The sequence below is a fragment of the Plectropomus leopardus genome, chromosome 6 (genome assembly GCF_026936395.1).
Source record: "Plectropomus leopardus strain MGB_pleo_1.0 chromosome 6, ASM2693639v1, whole genome shotgun sequence".
NCBI lineage: Eukaryota > Metazoa > Chordata > Actinopteri > Perciformes > Serranidae > Plectropomus > Plectropomus leopardus.
Window position 1 is genome coordinate 38,037,206 of NC_142181.1, and position 20,090 is coordinate 38,057,295.

Genomic DNA, 20,090 nt, shown 5'->3' on the forward strand with positions numbered 1-20,090 from the left:
CAGGTTTTTCATTTGCTTTCCTTGGCCAAATGTTCCACAGGCTACTCTATATTTTAATGCTGAGTCATAATTATTGATTGTGCATATAAACTCTAATTCTGCAAAGTACACTGCATTAATAACTATTGTGTAGCTGTCAGATCCTCAGAGCTGCAACTTATTCTCATAGACAAAATGCATGCTTGATATTATGAGTTTTTCAACCGATACCGATAAACAGCTCATTTCCAGCTTCTTGTGGCTGATAAGATAACTATAAGGGTATGAAAGGCTGAGATGCAGTGAGTACAGATGAGTTCAATTTGTGCATTTTCATTAAAAAAAAAAAATCAGACAAAAAGCTGGAAAAATCACATTTTTGTAAAAGTCATTTTCAAGAGCAAAATCTTTTTTTTTTATATTTTTGGTTGTTTTTTTTACCTCTTATTTTCTTATGTCAACTTGAATTATACAAAAATGATGCCGAAAATAATATTCTGTTTGAGTTATAGTAGAACTATAGAGTGGAACATTCCCCAAAATGTCAGGAAGCACCACAGCTACAAAACAGTCTTTAAGTAGGCCTAATGGCTTTGTTGTGACCTCTGCATATTTACATGTTCTTCTGCTTGTTGTTGGAAGGAATCAAACATCAGATATCAGTTTATTCTGTAAACATAACTGAGCTGGAAACACACTACACCTGAATTCACACCGCAAGCAGCATTTCCCTTTGTCCTGGCGGTCACACACACACATGGAGCAGTAGGTAGGAGGGGAGAAGCTGGACTGACGCCCACTTACAGCGGTTACTGTGAGTAGTGAGCATGGTAATAAATGACAGTATATTTCATCCTTGTTTCCTGTTCGGTCACCCTGGAACCTTGGATTGTCTTGTTCGTTTGTTTTTTGGACGTGGAAATATTGTTTTATTGCATAACATCCGTAACAGTGTCCCCTACACTACAGTTAAAACACCGATTTATGGAAAATCTCATCAATGGTGGGAAAGAGTTAAAAAAAAGGAATCCTGCTGCTGACTGCGATGACATGTTTTGGCCTGATCTAGTAGGCTCAGAATTTTGACGTCACGTGCAGCATAGTGCAGTGTGTGTAGGGGTGAAATCAAAGCAATTTATGCTATTATTAGTTCTATTTATTGGGCAAAAAATGTATTATTGGAATTATTGGTATGATGTCATATATCATAAAGGCCGATAATTATTGGTCTCATAATTATCGTGCATCCTTACATGTTTATATGATATTATATGAATTATTCGTTCAGTCATTCATTCATTGTCCGTAACCACTTGTCCACGCAAGGGTCGTGGGGGGGCTGGAGCCAATCCCAGCTGTCATTGGGCACAAGGTGCGGTACACCCTGGACAGATTGGCCCTATTGCAGGGCTGACACATATGGACAGACAGACAAGGCTAAACTTCGTTCAAACCCGGGATCGAACCAGATTGCTGTGAGGCGACAGTGCTAACCATGACACCACCATGCCCCCCTCATATGAATTAGTGCCACAAAAATGATGTTACATTCTTAATTTACAGTTATGTGATTAGCATGCAGTAATGGAGGTTAGGTTTAGGCAATCATAGTTACTACTGATAGGTTTAGGGAAAGAAACACGGTGAGGACGTACCCCTAATATAACACCAAGTTAACTAAAAGAACACATGTCTTCAGTCTGGTGTTTCCCGACTCCTCCACCACAGTAGCATGATTTATCACCATGCATTGGTCACATGATCACAGCCTTTCAAAATGCTGACTCACAGACTGTAACACCACCTCGCAGACAGCCTGTCACTCAAGCGGCCCCACCCTTAAATATGTGTAACTTTGGGCTGTAATAAAATGTAAACAGGTGAGTTATAACAAATTTCACCCCCAGTGCAGTTGTCATGTATGTTGAAATTAGCTATAGAGACCAAACTGGGTTTTGTACCTGGCTGTAAACATGTATATTTCTGCTGTAAATTTGGGCACTTTAACATGGAGGTCTATGGGGATTGGCTCTGTTTTAGAGGCAGCCTAAAGTGGACATTAGAGGAACTGCAGTGTCTGGCACCCCCACATTGGCTTCATTTTTCAGCCTCGGAGGTTGTCACTGGAGTAAAATGCAAAGAAAATCACAAAAATGCAATAAAAAGAATTTTAAAACTGTGCAGTTTCATCAGCTGAAATTGATAAACATTAGATATCCCAGTGGACATTGGGTTTGAAGGGCTATGCATAATACTTATGCAGTATGTACCTATGCAGTTATTACACAGGAGGCATTTCAGTCACATATTTCTTCTCTCTCATCCGATGGAAAAGCTACACTCCTGTATTAAACAATCCAGTTGTCTACACAGGCCGTGTGACTGCATGTGTTTTACTTGTATTATTGTTGCATGAATGCAACCTACAGCATACCATAAACTGTAAATATAAGCCTCTTCCAAATAAACAGCCAGTCCCTTTTACCAGTGCAGTGTGGTGACACATTACACAAATAAACACCTGTCTCAATTGTGAAGCCAGAAGTTGATGTCCCTTTTAAAAAAATAAAATAAAATAAAATTAAAAATACCATGCTGTTCATTTTTATAGAAATTCTTCGGCTACCCGCTAGAGCTAACATTGGCTAGCTGCTTAGATTGCACATAATAAAAAAACTTTTTCAGTATGGACATGCTACACACGGTTAGCTTGATAAGATTCTCTACAATTCAATCATTCAATTCATTTTACTGAGACTAGGAGCACCAAAGAAGAAATAATACCAGCAGAGTAAACAAGAGAGATGAAAAAAAGGTTTGAATAGGCAATTTGATTGTATTATCATCTTTGCTGAACAATAGTTTTGTGTAAAAAGAGTTAAATGCCTGTCCCATATAGATGCCTGTCCCAAATATAAGCCTGTTGAGGTGAGTGGTTTAATCAAATAATAGCCCAGGCTATTAATTGAAGTTTTACGGTATTGAACACTTAAAGTCTTTTTTGTTCTGTTCTACAAGCTTAACTACAATGATTGTGTTTTTGGCTCTGAGCTCTGTCAAACCACATCAAACCTGCACTCAGTACTGTGCCTGAATGCTTCCTGTGTCGACACAGATGGAGTACTAAAGCTGCTGCTCTAGAGCTGTAGAGCGTTACATGCAGAGTGTTATTTTCTAGAACAATGGAAGACATTTGACATAGCCGAAACTATAATATAACCTCTCTGTTGTATTCAGAGATCTTGGTAAAGTGAACAGCAGTTAGTTTCTGTGTCAGTGGTTTAAGTTGGAGTTAATCATGTGTGTCCTGGTCGCTGGCAGCGCTCTGTGTCCTGACCAGCAACAGTGGTCATTCAGTGAACTGTGTCTGACTTCACACTGTGAGTCACTCTGCAGGAATGTTTGGTCACTGAGCAAAATAAATTTCTTTAGGTGACACCGGTGGCTGTCAGTTTCTGGTGACCATGTCGCTGTAGGCTTTATTTGTCAGCATCTATAAATGTGGGACTGAGTATTAGTTAATACAAATCAGGGACATGTGTTTGTAGTGGGACCTGATGATGTTATCCTCACATATCAGGATATTTCTGGGCCCTGAGGAGGATTTGTTTTTTGACCTCATGACTTCTCTGGTAGCATCACCATCAGGCCAAATTGTTTATTCCACACAAGAACGAGCAAAAGATAATGGTCTCAAGTTCATTCATGCAAAGTGTCGCTGCTTCTTTTAACTTTTACTTAGCATTTCACTGGGTGCACTCTGAGGAACGCCTTGTTTACACTCAAACAGTTAATCACAAACAACACCTGGAAGCTGTCCGGTGAAACCACAGTCTGACTGGTGGAAGTGAGTGAGGGGCGAGTGTTGCAATTCCAGTTTCCCCACTGTGATTTGTCCTGTGTGGAACTGGTGACCTTCCAAAATTTCACGTGAGAAAGTGAAACCAGCAAATGTTTGACTTTTTTGGTTAAAATGACCAAACAGTTATTTTATTATTAAATTATAATTATCCCTGTTTACACAGACATTGCACCATAGAGCCGCCACCAAGTCCTTCTTTACAGCACCTTTGCATTTTTACACAGAACCAAACAACAGCGGCATCATCCCACTCCAGTGTGTGATTTTAGACAGAATGCTGGCATTGCAGAGGCAAAAGAGGTGTGACACAGAACAGTATCGACCTCTAGTGTGACATAAAATATGTATATCAGCAGTGCTATGTGTAATGCTTTCTAAACACTAACAATGATAAAACATGTCAATAACAATCAGATACCTTCTCTGTTATATGGCGGCTGATTTCATATTCTTCTCGGAGGGTAAGCAGCTCCTGGACCTCCTTGTTTTTCTAATTTGTGGACATGTTTGGATGCTATTTTTCTTAATTGAGTACCAACCACTAATTTCCGTCAGCCTCTTTTTCAATCTTCCATGTGTGTCACAAGCCTAACATGTCATCAGAATGTTCCACCTGTGCCGCCCATGATACTGTCCCGCCGGCTGTTAATTTCATACAGACTTGGTTTTGGCGCTGTTACTAACTTCAGTGCCAACTTAATACAAGAGAACTCTGTCCCTCATTCCATGGTTGTACCTTTTATATAGAACAGCGAGATGGCATTACAGCACGATACCCCACCTTGGAGAGGCAATGTAAAAGTGGCTTTACAGATAGGAGAAACACAATATTGTGTAATTCTTTGAAACCTCGGCAAATTGGCTTGATTCCTTTCAAAAACATGAGAAAAAAATGAGCAACTTAAGGAGAAATGATTCATAAATACGCCAGAAAATAGTAAAAATTACATAAAGATCATGATAGTTTTGAAAAATAATTAGGGAGCCTGCACTGTGTAGCAGTGCAAGGAACCCATTACTATTCGGCGCAACACATACCCCGGAATGCCTGCGAAGCATTAGTACATACTAAACGCGTATACTAGTACCCTCTGACGGTCCCAAGTGGCCATTGATTGGCTGTGGTTGCCCCTCAGGTGGACGGGGCCCTAAATTGGCTCTTGTGACCTCTTAGATGTCTTTGTCTTGTTTTTTGCTGTTTCTCTGTCTGCCTCCACCCCTCCTTTTAGTGATAGAAGTACTACTACCTTCATTACTTACAGAACTACAACTACTACTACGGCAAACACTCATGCTACTAATACTACTTGTACTATTCCTTCTGTACTTTCTGGTCAACTGCTACCTCTGCCTACTTTAAGCTACAGAAACCATTTTAATGTCAAAATGTAACGCTCTTCAAGGACATTTATGCCTCTCATATTATTTTCTACATTTTATGCCTAAAATGTTTAACATTCATTCTGATCAACTGCTACCTCTGCGTACTTTAAGCTACAGAAACCATTTTAATGTCAAGTTGTTATGCTCGTCAAGGACATTTATGCCTCTCATTTTATTTTCTACATTTTATGCCTAAAATATTAAATATTCAGTATTTATTTTTTTTCAATTGACAGCTTCTTCCTATGACACTCTTACAGTTAAACATGTAGCTTCTTCACTTTAAAGCATTTCAGCTTTCATTTCTGCCAGTCCGTCAATTTGTAATACGTCTCTGCATTTTCAGCAATATATTTCTGCATTTTCAAACATGCTCTTAAACTGATTTCAGCTATAGGTTAGCTAAAAGGTTTATCTTATCTTTTAACATATCCTTACAGGGCACACTTTCAGACATTGATAGTGTTGCACTTGGTTGTTCCTATGAAAGTGACAGAAATCGTTAGTGTCAAGACTGGGAAAAAAAACTGAGAAAGAAAAAGTCAAACTGTTGCTTCTCTCCCTCCACAGCTGACCAATCACAGAGTCAAGCATGTGTGAATGTTGGATTGACAGTTTGGGAGGTGAGGGGGTAATTAGACCATCTGAGATGCACTTCTGAGGAAGCACATGGCTGTTCAGTCCAACATTTTCCATCTGTATGGTATAATGGATATTTCTGCCACCAGCAGGTTGTCTTCTAACCGTTTGAAATTTGCAGTGACTTCTATTTTAAAGCATCAGTTTTTTTGTTTGCTATCTTTTTCATACAATATGAATACAGAACTATTGCAAGGATTCAAGGAAAGCTAAGAAAAGTCAGTTTCTTGTTTGTTGTTGGTACATGCTGAAGACTTATGAACAAATAACCATGTCCTTAGTTTCACTATGTGCATGTGTGTTCCTGTCATGCATTACTGTGGAGGAGATGAGCAATACCCCTAGGGGGCAGAGCTGGGATCAGACGTGTTCCCACAATATTTACAAGAGCTCGACAGTTCAACAGAATGCATGAAGAGGCAGAGATAAAGAGAGCTGCCAGCTGAAGGCTGCTCTGCTCCTCTCAGGGACTGCACGCCAAGAGACCTTCTCTTCAGTGCATGGCATGCAACTCCTCTGTACATACACTGCTGTGCTCATATTCTTAGTGAAGCTGAAACAAGCACTTCATCAACACAAAATAATAAGTTAGAAGTTAATAATTTATTCATTTACGCAAACTTGTTAAAAATTGCCCTACTGAGGTACCTGTGATTCACCTTGACCCTCACAGGAAAAATGGACACCAGTGACAGGCTTTTCCCCAAAAACTTTTCCTAACAGCAGCTCTGCAGACAGACAGACTGGCAGACAGACAGAGAGACAGACATTTCAAACATGTCAAACAAAAAGAAAAAACTGACAATTACAAAAATGACTGATAAACTTTACAGCAACATAAGCAACAAGAAATTGCATCAAAAGCCTCATTCCCACTGCACAACAAAAAAAACACCTACACCCACTAACATCTGGCTTTTTAACGCAGTGAAAATGTGTACAATTGGCATTCACACTCGGGTCAAATGACTGTGTAGTAGATGCAAAACATTAAACAGTATTCCAGATGCATACATCTGCACCAAGTTTGAAAGGGGGACTTAATAAGTAAGAAATAAATAAAGAGAAGAAACCACTGAAAAGTTTTTAAAGACCTACGATCCTGCTGCTGTCTACTGTTTACCTGTTCTCCTGCCTGTCTGTGACATTGCATGGACACGCCAACAAGACAACGCACACACACACACACACACACACACACACACGCACACGCACATACAGGCCAGCTGACAGAGAGGCTGACTCGCTCTCCAGTGGGGAGTTCAGTGGCAAGCTCCCATGATCTCAATCATTTAATGTCAGATGGTCATAAAACTCAGCCTGAGCTGTCTTAAATCAGTCCTTTTCCCATCTTGGCATTCCACAAAATCAAACACATGTTGTAAGTTTTTAGTCTTGGCTCATGCTGAAGTTCAATAATATGAATGTGGTCAATAACCAATAGCTGCGCTTCAAAAAATGTATCTACTTATTTAAAATGTCAGTCTATTGTTAAAAAAAGTATTGTTGGTCCCAGTGGCATCACATGACAGACCCAGAAGCTGTAATTGCCACCCACAGTTTGACTACTATGTGAATTTAGCTTCAAAGCTTGGCACTGCTACTTGGCAGAGGCCCCTGTCTGCCAGGTCTTCAACTCACACCTCTAGAAGAACTTTTCATGCATCCTGGGGGAGGTTGGGGGCATGGAATCCGAGTGGTCCTTGTGCAAAACCTCCATTGTGGAGGCAGCTGCTAGAAGCTGTGGTCAGAATGTCAGTGCCTGTCGTGGTGGTAACTGGAGGAGGCCATCAGACTGAAGGAGGCCTTTCAGGCTTTATTGGCCCAGGGGTCTCCTGAAGCAGCTGACAGGTACCGGTTGGCCAGAAGGGCTGCAGCTGAGGCGGTCGCCAAAGCTAAAACTTGGGTGTGGGAGGAGTTTGGGGAGGCCATTGAGAAGGACTTTCGGTCAGCCTCAAGGAACTTCTGACAAACCGTAAGACGTCTCCAGAAGGGGAAGTAGGGGTTGTCTCAGGCTGTGTTCAGCAGGGCTGCTGACCTGGACTGGGGATATTGTTGAGTGGTGGAAGGAACACTTTGAGGGACTCCTGAAGACTCGGGGGATTCTTCATCCTTAGCTCTGGCAGAGGTCCGCGAGGTAGTCAAAAAGCTTTTCGGCGGCAAGACGCAAGGTGTGGATGAGATTCGCCCTGAAATGCTGAAGGCTCTGGATATTGTTAGGCTGTCTTGGCTGGCATGTCCTTTCAGTGTCGCATGGAGGTCGGGTACAGTGCCTATCGAGTGGCACCAGTTATTGGGGTATCACACTGCGAAGCCTTCCTGAGAAAGTTTACTTCAAGGTTCCTTGAAAGGAGTCTCCGACCGATTGTTGAACTTGAGATTCAGGAGGAACAATGCGAATTCTGTCCTGGTGGTGGAACAACGGATTGGCTCTTTACCCATAGGAGGCTGCTGGAGGGGGCTTGGGAGTTTGCCTATCCAATCTACATGTGTTTTGTCGATTTGGAGAAGGCTTATGACTGTGTCCCTTGGGGAGTCCTGAGGGGGGTACTGCAGGAGTACCGGGTACTGGGGTCACTGCTGCCTGCCAGCCGTCCTTGTATAACCAAAGTGAGAGCTGTGTCCGCATATTTGGCATAAAGTCAAACATGTTCTCGGTGGGTGTTTGTCTCCGGTCCTGTTGGTGATTTTCGTGGACAGGTGCAGCCGGGGGGAGGAAGGGGTCTGGTTTAGGGACCACAGAATTGCATCTCTGCTTTTTGCAGATGATGTGGTTCTGTGGGCTTCATCACAACTTCAGCATGCACTTGGGCAGTTTGCGGCTGAGTGTGAAGTGGTTGGGATGAGAGTCAGCACCTTGCTGTTGCCCCCAGCAAAGGAGTTCAAGTATCTCGGGATCTTGTTCACGAGTAAGGGTAGAACGGAGCGTGAGATGGACAGGCGGTTTGGTGCAGCATCTGCAGTAATGCGGGCGCTCCACCGGACCTTTGTGTTGAAGAAGGAGTTGAGCCGGAAGGCAAAGCTCTCAATTTCCCAGTCCATTTATGTTTCGACTCTGACCTATGGTCATGAGCTCTGGGTAGTGACCGAAAGAATGAGATCGCGGATACAAGTGGCCGAAATGGGTTTCCTCCTCAGCCTTAGAGATAGGGTGAGGAGCTCGAACATCCAGGAAAAGCTCGGAGTAGAGCCGCTGCTCCTTCGCATCAAAAGGGGCAAGTTGAGGTGGTTTGGGCATCTGATCAGGATGCCTCCTTGGCGCCTCCTGTTGGAGGTGTTCCAGGCACGTCCTACTGGTAGGAGGGCCCGGGGCAGACCCAGAACACACTGGAGAAATTACATATCTTGTCTGGCCTGGGAATGCCTTAGGGTCCCCCAGGAGGAACTTGAAAGCTTTGCTGAGGAAAGGGATGTCTGGAATGTTCTGCTCTGCCTGTTGCCCCTGCAACCCAGCCCCGGATAAATGGGAGAAAATGCATGGATGGATGGCTTGGCACTGTTCTTCGGGGCTTGGCTCCAAATGCTGTGTAGACAGACAGGCTCATATTTTCATAACAAACAAAGAATGCATGTATTTTATTCTCTTTTGGAATTCACTCTAACAATAGCATACGTAGTTGGATCAACTGTTCTTTTACCTCTTTTTATATACAATATGATTAACTGTATTTCAAGCATTTTTCATGATTATAGACTTTTTCTGATTTTTACACATCAGAATATTGGGATTCTATGTAATGCTGCTCTCTGCCTTTTCCACCAAAATTAGCATGCACATGCAGGTTTGTTGTTTTTTTTAATCACTGGTAAACCCATTGAAAATAGGCTATAGACTGCTTTACCATTGCTGGTATAGCAGAGCTGTGTACAAGGCTCTGCAGCAGACAAGTATGTGTGTGTAGGTTGTTTTGGTGTTTCCGTGTGATGTCACAGACAGGCCAGAGAACAGGTTAACGGTAGACAGCAGCATGGACAGAGGTCTGTGAAAACTTAACAGTGGTTATATAGCTCTTACTTATTCAATCTGTCTTTCAAACTCGGTAATTAGTAGCCATGCGTCATTGCATCCCACCGGTTAAGGACACCTGGGTGTTGTGTTTCCATTAATGCCCATGAAAGCCAGAGGCAACAAATATCCGTGATCACAGCAGAGTCATTTGACCTGTTGTGAATGGCGATTGTACACTTTCCCATTGTGTTAAAAAGCCAGATGTTAGCAGGGTTTTTTGTAGTGGGAAAGTGGCTTTTGTGTGCAGAAAGTGCTTAGAAAGTGGGCAAGACAGCCTCAGACACATTGGGACAGAGACAGAAAGATACAGTGAGGTAGAACATTTGCACACAGACAGCTTTGGCTCAATGGATTTCACCATACTTTTAAACTCATTCAGGGTCACTGAGTTTTGAAGTTTAAGATCAGTCCGGAGATTGTTCCATGTAGCAAGAGCAGAAAACCTGAAGGCTTTCTTTCCCATTTCTGTTCGGACTTGTGGATCTTCAAAACGCAAAAAGTCCTGAGAACAGAGATTGTATTGTCCATGTTTCAGGTTTGAAAGAGACATAAAAAACCTGCTAACATCCACTAGTATCTGTTTATTTAATATCATTGGCATTCACAGGATGAAGTGATGAAATGACTGCAGTAGACACGTGTTTTTATCGCCTCCGGCTCCACCCGGGTGAACACTGTAATTTCAGCTCCTTAACTGGTAAGATGCAATGACGCGCTGTCACTAACTACCGTCCGTCTCCTCCTAAGCAGCACTAAGACACTGATCCAAATAAATACGAACGGAGTTTGAGGAGAGGCTGAATGTGAGACATATACAGTAAAGCGAGGAAACTACTGAAACGTTTTAAGGGACCTCTGTTCCTGCTGCTGTCTACTGTTCTCCAGCCTGTCCGTGATGTCACACGGACACACCGACAAAACAACTCTCACACACACAAAAACTGACTGAAAGGCAGACTCGTGCTGCAGTGGTGTGTTCGCTGGCAGTGGGAATACAATCTATTTCCTATTTTTAGCAGGTTAAGGCTTGTTTGAAAAACCCAGGGTATCAGTTGATGCAAGCTCCCATGATCTCAGTCGTTTGATGTCAGGTGGTCATAAAACTCAGTCTGAGCTGTCTTAAGTCAGTCCTTTTCTCATCTTGGCGTTCCACAAAATCAAACACATGATGTAAGTTTTTAGTCTTGGCTCATGCTGAAGTTCAATCATATGAACATTGTCAGCAACCAATAGCAGCACGCTCTCCAGCACCGAACAGGAAGCAGAGGAGGAGGGTAGACAGTAAAAACTGAGGGGACTCTTGGAAGGAGGGAGAAAGTGAACAAGTCTTGGCTCTCCTGTTCTGTGAAAAGGAGGAGAAACTGATGGAGTTGTGGAGTGAATAAGAGTTGGTGTTTAACTTGGCATGTACCTCACTCACCAACCACCACTCATTTTAGACAGAGACAGATGTTTTTGGTCTATACTTTTTGTTTCCTTTTGTTTTATGATTGGATTTTAATGTTTTTGGAAAATTGATAACAAAAGCTGAAATAAATTATCACAAATGAACAAACAAGAATCCTGTCAATATATGACACCTTTTATTTTGTGTTTCCAGTGTTATGGGTTTTTGCGCTCATGTGAGGAATTGTTAATAGGTCATATTTCTTAAAGGGAGTTTGGCTTAATATTTTCCACCATGAGCAGTATGGGAAATAATCTCAAAAGGAAACTAGTCGTAGTTCGGCAAATAGTGACCCTGTAAGAGCAAAATCTTGTGTGTGACAAAGAACTCACATTATCTTTAGATATTAGAGGGTGTTGAGTCAAGTCCGTTTACTCTTACTTTAAAACAGCAACAGCACATGCTGATGACAAGCTCACAGAAAACCAGCTGTAAGGCTAAACTGCCCCAACAACAAAGCTCTGAAACTCCATCTCCCAGAATCACCTTCTGTGAACTCTGAACTCTACTTCTTGAAGGAGCAGCAGTCTCTGGTGAATGTCTCTATAACGTCTCTATAATGTGGCTCACCACAGTGTCACACTTAAAAGGATGCTTGGCTAATTTTTCAACCAGCTCTGCATCAAAAAAGTTTGAATAGTATGTGTAGATGAACTGTGGTAAACTTTCCTCCATCTAATAAGTGCCTAAATATCCCTCCTCACTTGGCAAAACTCTGCCAAATGGCATAATTAACCTCATTTGGCCGTGTTTTGCTGGCTCTCGGGCTAGCACTCTAACTACATGGTGTATTCCCACCACCACGGACAGGCCAAACATGGCTGAATCCAACCAAACAGTAAAACTAGGCAGCGTTGATCGAATATAAATCCAGATAATGTTACTGCACTGGCTATTTCTCTCCTAATGTGTTTTCAGAAACATATCACCCTGTTTAGCTGCAGTAGTGACAGTTTGTGAACAGGAAGTGGGTGCCATACTGCTTCCTGCATAGTGAAAACGGAGGCTGTAAAAAACAGAGATCAAGCCGTAAAACTAAGCAGCGCTGATCAAATGTAAACCAAGATTCTGTTACTGGGTTGCATATTTCTCTCCTCAAATGTTTTCGGAAACAAGTTTTAGCTTACCATTTAACTTCAACCTGACATCACCGGCCACTGTTGTTGTACACAGACCAGTCCACATTCCGTCCCCAGTTTTGGCTCAAATTCTCTGTTTCCTGTCAACTGTTCCCCCTTCTCTCCCTCCTTGCCCTCTCATTACTATCTTAGTCTTATATGGCGTGGCTGTGGACAGTGCAGGGGAACAGTACAGTGGGGGAAAAAGGCATGCAGAGGAAGTGGAGGATTTCTTGTGAGGAGGGTGGGGTGCAGCACTGATTAGACATGTGCTCTGAAAAACATTAGCTTCCGGAAATGTAAAGAGTGTTACTACAGCAACCGTTAGAGGGCTTATCTCAGCCATTTGTCAGGTTGTCGTGCTTTCTAAAGTGGCTTTGATAATAAGAAATCAAATCAACAGAAAAATGGCTCACTAGCAGTTACCATAATTGCCTCACAGCCAGCTGTTGGACTAAAGCATTTTTTAAACTAAATGAAAGTAAAACTGATTGTCCCAGAGGGAGTTAGGTGTTCCATGGACGGTCACCGCCGGTCGCTGATGCACAGTGTTGGCATGTCAGGAAGACAGACTGACTGGCTCAGAGAAAGAGGGGGAGGGAAATGCGAGAAGGAGGGAGGAGAAAAACAGGGAGTGTGATAACAGCGCTGGGAAGATTTGTTGGCTCCCTGTCAGTGTGTTTCCCAGCAGCCCGCTGTGCTCACGGATTACTCTGTAACAGTGCCTGGATTATGAGAGCAGGGGCTCTGATGTTCAGTAGATCCTGTCAACAGCATGGTAATGTACAGAACCACACCTGTGCTGTATCTGTGTGCTGGCTCTGTGTGTGTGTGGAACCTGGGACAGAAGAGTTAGAAAAACGGTTTCCTTCATTTCCTTATTTGACAAGAGTGCTGTTAGAGAGTGACTCGAATCACATCTGTGAGATATTGCTGTTTTTTCAAGTGGTTACAGTGTGTGCTGTCAGCTTTAGTGTGTGTGTGTGTGTGTGTGTGTTTGTGTGTGTGTGTGTGTGTGTATACTGTTTGCTCAGCTGTTTGTGTCTTGTGTACCATTGTTGGCAGTGGTGACTTTCGGAACAGACTGCTTGCCTGTTAAGTGGAGGCTTATATCCAAACCCACGTGCCTGTTACTGTGGACTCTGAGCCTGTGTGTGTGTTTCTGTGTGTGTGTGTGTGTGCGTGCGTGTACGCTTTACTGTTTACTCAGAAGTTTGTCTCTGTGTTTGAGTGTGAGCTTGAAACCGATAATTAGTGTCAGAAGAAGATATTTCTGTCGAGATGTTTGGCCGTTTTCTGTGTGATTTACCATAATGGCATTAAAGGAAAGTATTCATTTCCTGCTCTGTGTCTTTCAGTCAGTGTCTTCTTTCCGTTCTTCTTTCAAGCTTTCGTCACCTGTAAACACAGGCAGCTGAGGCATGCCCAGGCACTGCCCAGGTATCGGTATGCGTCAGCTTTGCAAAGTGTGAAGTCTGTTTCTCCAGCCTTTATTTTTTACCTTCCTGTTTTTATGGAAGGGGAGTTATACAAAATAATATTTACCGTCTATGAATAGGAGGCTGTCAATGGAGTAACACAGTCCCTGCAGAGGATCACTTACTCATGCTGTCTTCACTGCAGGAGCTCTTGCTGACCCTATATTGCCCTTTAAGTATCATTCTCACTGAAATACCAGTTGCTCCCCTCTGCAGCAGGGCCCTACTGTGAGCATTCCTGCAAGCACACTTACAGGACTAGAGGCAGTTTTTGGATACACTGAGAATTGTGTGGAGAGTTTAAGTGAAACTTCACAATTTTAACACACCCAAGTGTTTCCAGGTAATGAGGACTGTCCTATATGTAAATAAAAAAGTAGTTGGAGGCCTTTATCAGCCAGTGTAACACTGCCTGTTCAAGGAAGGGTAATATATTGATATTATATCAATATTTAGATGAGTCTTAATATTATTTTAGATTTTGGATATTATAATGTAAGTGTTGCCATTTCCTGGTTTAAAAGGCTGCATTACAGTTAAATACAGGTGGGCAATATTCAAAGTAGCGTGGCTGGTTCCACTGCGGATGTTAAATATGACAAATATTGAATGGAAACTGCCTTAATTTAAAAAGTGTAAGTGTATTATAACACTACTATATGTAACTTTTTTTTCAGCACTTAAACTTTTTTTATAACAGTACCATATTTAGCTTTATTCTAACTGTACTTTATTTAAACTTTTTATAAAAGTACTTTATTTAACATTATTATAACTGTACATTAACTTTATTACAATAGTGTTTTATTTAACTTAATTCTAATAGTTTCTTTTTTAGTACTTTGCAGTATAGTGAAGGTTTAAAAACATTAAGATAATAATGTGTGTCATGATATTGCCTAAAAGTAACATCTTTCATATCATAAAAGTACTTTATTGAACTTAATCATTACTTTACTTCATTTAACTTTATGACAGTACTTTATTTAACTTTATATACTAGTATTTTATTCAACTTCATTATGACAGTACTTTATTGTAACAGTTCTTTATTCAACTTTATCATAAAGTACTTTATAAAACTTGATCATAACTTTACTTCATTTAACTTTATTATAACAGTACACTCTTTAGCCAACAAGGGAGGTAGTAACAGCGCTGAAACAAAGTCTGTAAAAAAGTCACAGCCAGCAAGACGAGACCATGGGCATGGCAGGTGTGACATTCTGATTGTGTGTTATGTGTGCAACCCATCACAAGATTAAAAAAGCAGTGAATAGCAGCTAACAGCTCAACTGAAAGAGAAGGAAGAGCGGCCATAAATGTCAGTAGATTTGGAAAACAGTGATGTCCAGGAGCTTTTTACCCTAGAAGCAGAAGAGGAGATCAGCCACCATATCCAGGAAAAGTAAATTATTTTTATTGCCATTTTATGCCATTGTTACTATTGTTAAGTGCTGCCAACATGTATGTTATATGTCACACTAGATGCCAGTGCCGTGTTAAATGTCATGCCTGTCACACCTCTTTTGGTTCTGTGATGCTGGCATGCTGTCTAAATCACACACTGGAGTGACATGATCCTGTCATGGTTTGCTAATGTGTAAAAATGCAAAGATGTAAAGAAGGGACTAAGTAGCACAATCTCTGTGTAAAAAGGGTTAGTGTCTCCAGAGGGAGCTGGATGAAGTTTGTTAAATGTCCTCAGGTGATGTCACTTGAGTCAGCTTGAGCTGGTCGGGGCTGAAGAAGTGTGAAAATAAAACAAATCTGAAGTTGTGGCCCGCTTCTCATCTCTGTAGGCTGCTATTAACATAACAAACCTGGATCTCTGACCAAGCATGGTGCTCAATTTGCAATGCTCAATGGAGACAATTGCATTATGTTTCTTTGAATTTATATCAGCACTGCAGCTGCCCTTAAAGTAGGCATACAACTGAGACGCACTACTTCATTATAACATTGCACCTTGAACTTTGACCGTCAGGCTCAGAAATCCATCGCAGTCTGTAGTGCAAAATTGGAAGTAAAAAAAATTTGAAACACCGCAGATCTTATGACCACGACAGTAAAAATTATATATGCATTTGTCTGTTATTGTGATTTTTATAATTATGTCTTTTTGTTGTTTTTAATTGGCTTTTGTGGCCTCTGTCAGCTATTAAAGAGTTTTCATGTGTCACATTTTCTGCTGCAGAGAATTGTAGATCAGAAAAGCATACCTTTTGTGAGCCTGCAAGGTGTGGACACCCAGCGGAAATGAGATGAACTGCATCACAATATGAGACTGAGGTTGGAAGGAAGTGTTGTCATTGTTAGTGTGGTCACTCTGCTGATTGCAGGTTAGGACAGACACAAGTTGTCACCACTGCACAGTTGCATTTTTCCACTTTCCAGATATCTTAATGTTGTGATCACTTCATATTTGGTGAAATATTTTTACTGCATTGGGCGGGACATATAAACGCATATATCATTCAATTCAATTTTTGGCATACTACATTTGACATGCAACATATTGGGACATACTAAATCTTTTTCTGGCATACTAAATAGTATGTATTATGGGCACTGGAACGTACTCAATATCTCATGTTTGCTCATAGACTATAAATAATGGATGTAGCTATGATAACGATAATCACTGTTTCGTGGACTGCCATTTTGAAGCCTCTATTTTGGCATTTTGGCCGTCGCTATCTTGGTTTTTGGGGGCCAGTAGTGCCCATACTTGGTCGAGAAGGTGGAGCTGTGGAGGTGCGAGGGCTTTCCCTCACATTCATTTGTTTGTGGCAGCCCTCTGCAATAACATCTGCCACCACATTGTTTTCTATTTTTTGAGCTCGACTATACATTAGGAGTGCTGTTGGAATATACTGGTAAATAGCCTACCATTAGATTATTGATTGTATGCACACTTTGGGCACAGATGGCGCAGCAGAACACCTAATAGTGTGCTTTCACTCAGCTGCTGCTCTCATCTGACAGTCTGATTTGATCAGCTGTGATTGAGTTGTCTGTTCAGTTACCCACTCCTGCGACTTCAACATTACAAACTACTGCTGAGGAAAAAAAGAACTCATGAAGAGTTCTGCCAGCATTCACGGACCCACAAAAACCTCTGAATTGGAGAGGGGACACAGAATAATACAAAGGGATGGACACACACACAAGCACACGGACAAAGACACACATAAACAGAAAGATTGCAACTTAACCATTGATGAGAGTGTGGATGTGATTGACATATCACATTTGGCGGTTATAGCAAGATATTGTGATTTGACAGTAAGGGAGGAGCTGCCTCAGAAAGCTTAGGACAGAGCCAGAGTTTTTATGGAGCATTTTGAGAAGCATTGATGTTATATTGATGTGCCACACTGATTAATGGAAAGTGGCACTTCAAAAGGTTTGCAGACCCCTAGGGCATTTAATTAGCTAAGCCTTATGTCTGTACTAGATGCTAACAGACCATACATATGTTTAATACCTTGGTGGTCAGTTAATAAGAAAATGTCCATCACAGTCTTCATAAAATAAGTCTACTCTGCTCCATTTTTGTTGAACTCTCTCATCTCTGCTCCTCTCTGCTGTCTGCACTTAGGCTGCCTCATGTTACTTAAGACCCTTCCTCTTGAAGATTGAATCAAAATTAGAAATGACAGCCTATTCAGATTCTGCAAACAAGTGAAAAAAAATATTGCATATAGCGTGATCCTCTCCTGGCCAGCGCATAGTCATTGATTAAGTGAACATGCCTGAGATAGTTTTTCATCTTTAGGTATTCATAATGTTAGCAACATCAGTTTGGTCCCCAGTGCTCAGTGTGCTGATCAGAGGGAATGGTCAGCCATCTAGTAAACACACAATATATACAAACAGCTGAGCCAATCACACTGATGCATGACAACAGTTAACCTGCTAGAGTATGCGCCCCTTATGCCAAGGTCTTTGCAGCGACCCGGCTTCGATTCCAGTCTGTGGCCCTTTGCTTCGTGTCATTCCCCTTTTCTCTTCCACACATCCTGTCATTCTACAGCTGTCATGTCAATACAGGTAAAAATCCCCCCAAAAATAATCTAAAAAACAACAGCTCAACAAATGGAGAATGGGCTTCTCCAAGGAATCATATAATCTGGATGATGCAGAGTGCCACTTTTTCAGTGATTTCCGTGCAAGATCCCAATGCAAAAAGCCACCTTTAGCATCCGCATGATATGTCGCTGGATGGTGTCCGCTGAGAATATTAGTGGTGATATCATACGCCACCGGACAGAACCTGCCATGGCAGCATGATACATGGAAGGGGGTATCAGTTGACAACATGCCTGGACATAACCTGTCACGCAGATGTGACAGGTTGAAATGCTGCCAATAGTGATGTAATATTAGGAGCACAAAGGTCCCTGGGTGGGCTGGAGGGGTTGTGAATGGGTCCAACAAACCCTGGACTTTATGTGGGAGTCCGGTGTTTGCTTCCCATCTGAGTGTGATGTTTTTTTTTCTACACCTTACTAAGTGCTTCTTCTCTAACCACATGCAGCGTAATCCCACCATGCTCTTATTGACATCACGGTAGCGGCATCCTGGTACATAAAGAGCAGACACAGAAGGATACCTAAAGCATAAAATGTAGAGGCGGAAGTCCACTGCAAAGCGGCAACATGTGACGACGAGGGATGAGAACGTGTTGAAGTCTACAGTCATATGCTCTGTACTTCCCAAACACATGCATTTTAGCTAAAACATTATGAACAGTAGGCTATACAGCACAACAATAATAATAATAATAATAATAATACATTTTATTTATAGGCACCTTTCAAAGCACTCAAGGTCACCTTACAGGGCAAGATTAAAACGAAATACAGTAATACAGATAAATATAAATAGTTTATATAAAAGGTAAAAAAATGAACATTGAGTAAAACGCCTTGCAGGTTCACTTAAAATAAACATTCAGGCTGAATATGCTTTTTTGAAAAAGATGGGTTTTTAGACGGGTTTTAAAAGTGGAGAGAGTCAATGTTGCGGATGTCAGGTGGGAGAGAGTTCCGGAGGTGGGGGGCAGAGTGGCTGAAGGCTCTAGATCACATGGTGGACAGACGTGCGGAAGGGACAGTGAGGTGGATGGAAGAAGAAGACCTGAGAGACCGTTAGATAGTTGTAATAATCGATACGGGATGTAACCAGGGAGTGAACGAGGATGGCGGACGGAGGCGGTTAATGTTGCGAAGATGGAAATAAGCAGACTGAGTGATGTTATTGACGTGAGACTGAAAGACAGTGTGCTATCAAGGATGACACCAAGATTCTTAACCTGAGAGGAGGGATAAACTGATGTGTTATCAATAGTGAGGGAAAAACTGTTAGATTTGGTTAAGATTGTTTTATTACTGTTGAGTTTGAGGACGTTGCAGGAGAACCAAGATTTGAATTCCATAACAGTCTCATGCATGACTGAGTAGCATACCTTGGTGCACTAATGATATTCAGAATATACAATGCATGCAATATAGCCTGGCACATATTAATATGAAAAAAAAAACATTCTAGCTGAAACACAGTTGGATAGATTGCACAGTAAGATAAGACTTTTAGTTTTATGGTATATATATTTTACGGAAATATTTCCTTAATTATCCTTGTAAGACTGGAGACTGTCCATATCGACTGCTTCTTTGTGTCCCTTGCTGCAGCTGCCTTCTCTCATCCAGACAAGTCCAAATTTGTCCAAACAAACCTAATGATTCACTGTTTCCCAGGGAGTTTATGCTCCCATTTCACCAGGTCCTTGAGGCTTCTTTAGAATCTACTATTTGTGATTACAGGTTCTGCATCAGCCAGGTTAAATATGCACTTTTCAGAGTAAAAGATAACTTTTGGTGGTGATTATGAAAATGGGGAAAGTGCTAGAGGAATTTTGGAGGAATTGTGAAATTTTTGGTTAAAATTACGCAATGACTGCCACTTGGGCAGACTCTCAAAGTGTTAAGGATGCTGTTCCTATCACGGTAAACAGCACGTCATTACAACAGCTGTCTTGAAATTTCCCTCTGGGCAGAGCATTGTCATTTATTTGGAAACATGATTCACAAGCTTGAGCAACCACACTTGTGCAGTTAGATATTTCCAATGATAGTTTCTTCAGATCCATCAAATGAGCATCAAATGC

At 41.6% G+C, this 20,090-nt stretch overlaps 1 protein-coding gene across 9 annotated transcripts in view; it reads left to right on the forward strand.

Moving 5' to 3' along the window:
• Positions 1-20,090, forward strand: part of LOC121942866 (kinase suppressor of Ras 1-like) — a 96,278-nt gene that overhangs the window by 26,656 nt on the left and 49,532 nt on the right. The window contains exon 1 of one of the 9 annotated variants that reach the window (XM_088079399.1): positions 13,060-13,215. The exons of the other annotated variants lie outside the window; for them this stretch is intronic. Coding sequence (XP_087935525.1) covers positions 13,213-13,215 — 3 coding nt within the window. The 5' untranslated portion in view covers positions 13,060-13,212. Of the gene's footprint in view, positions 1-13,059; positions 13,216-20,090 lie in introns of those variants that run through there. 9 annotated transcript variants of the gene reach the window in all.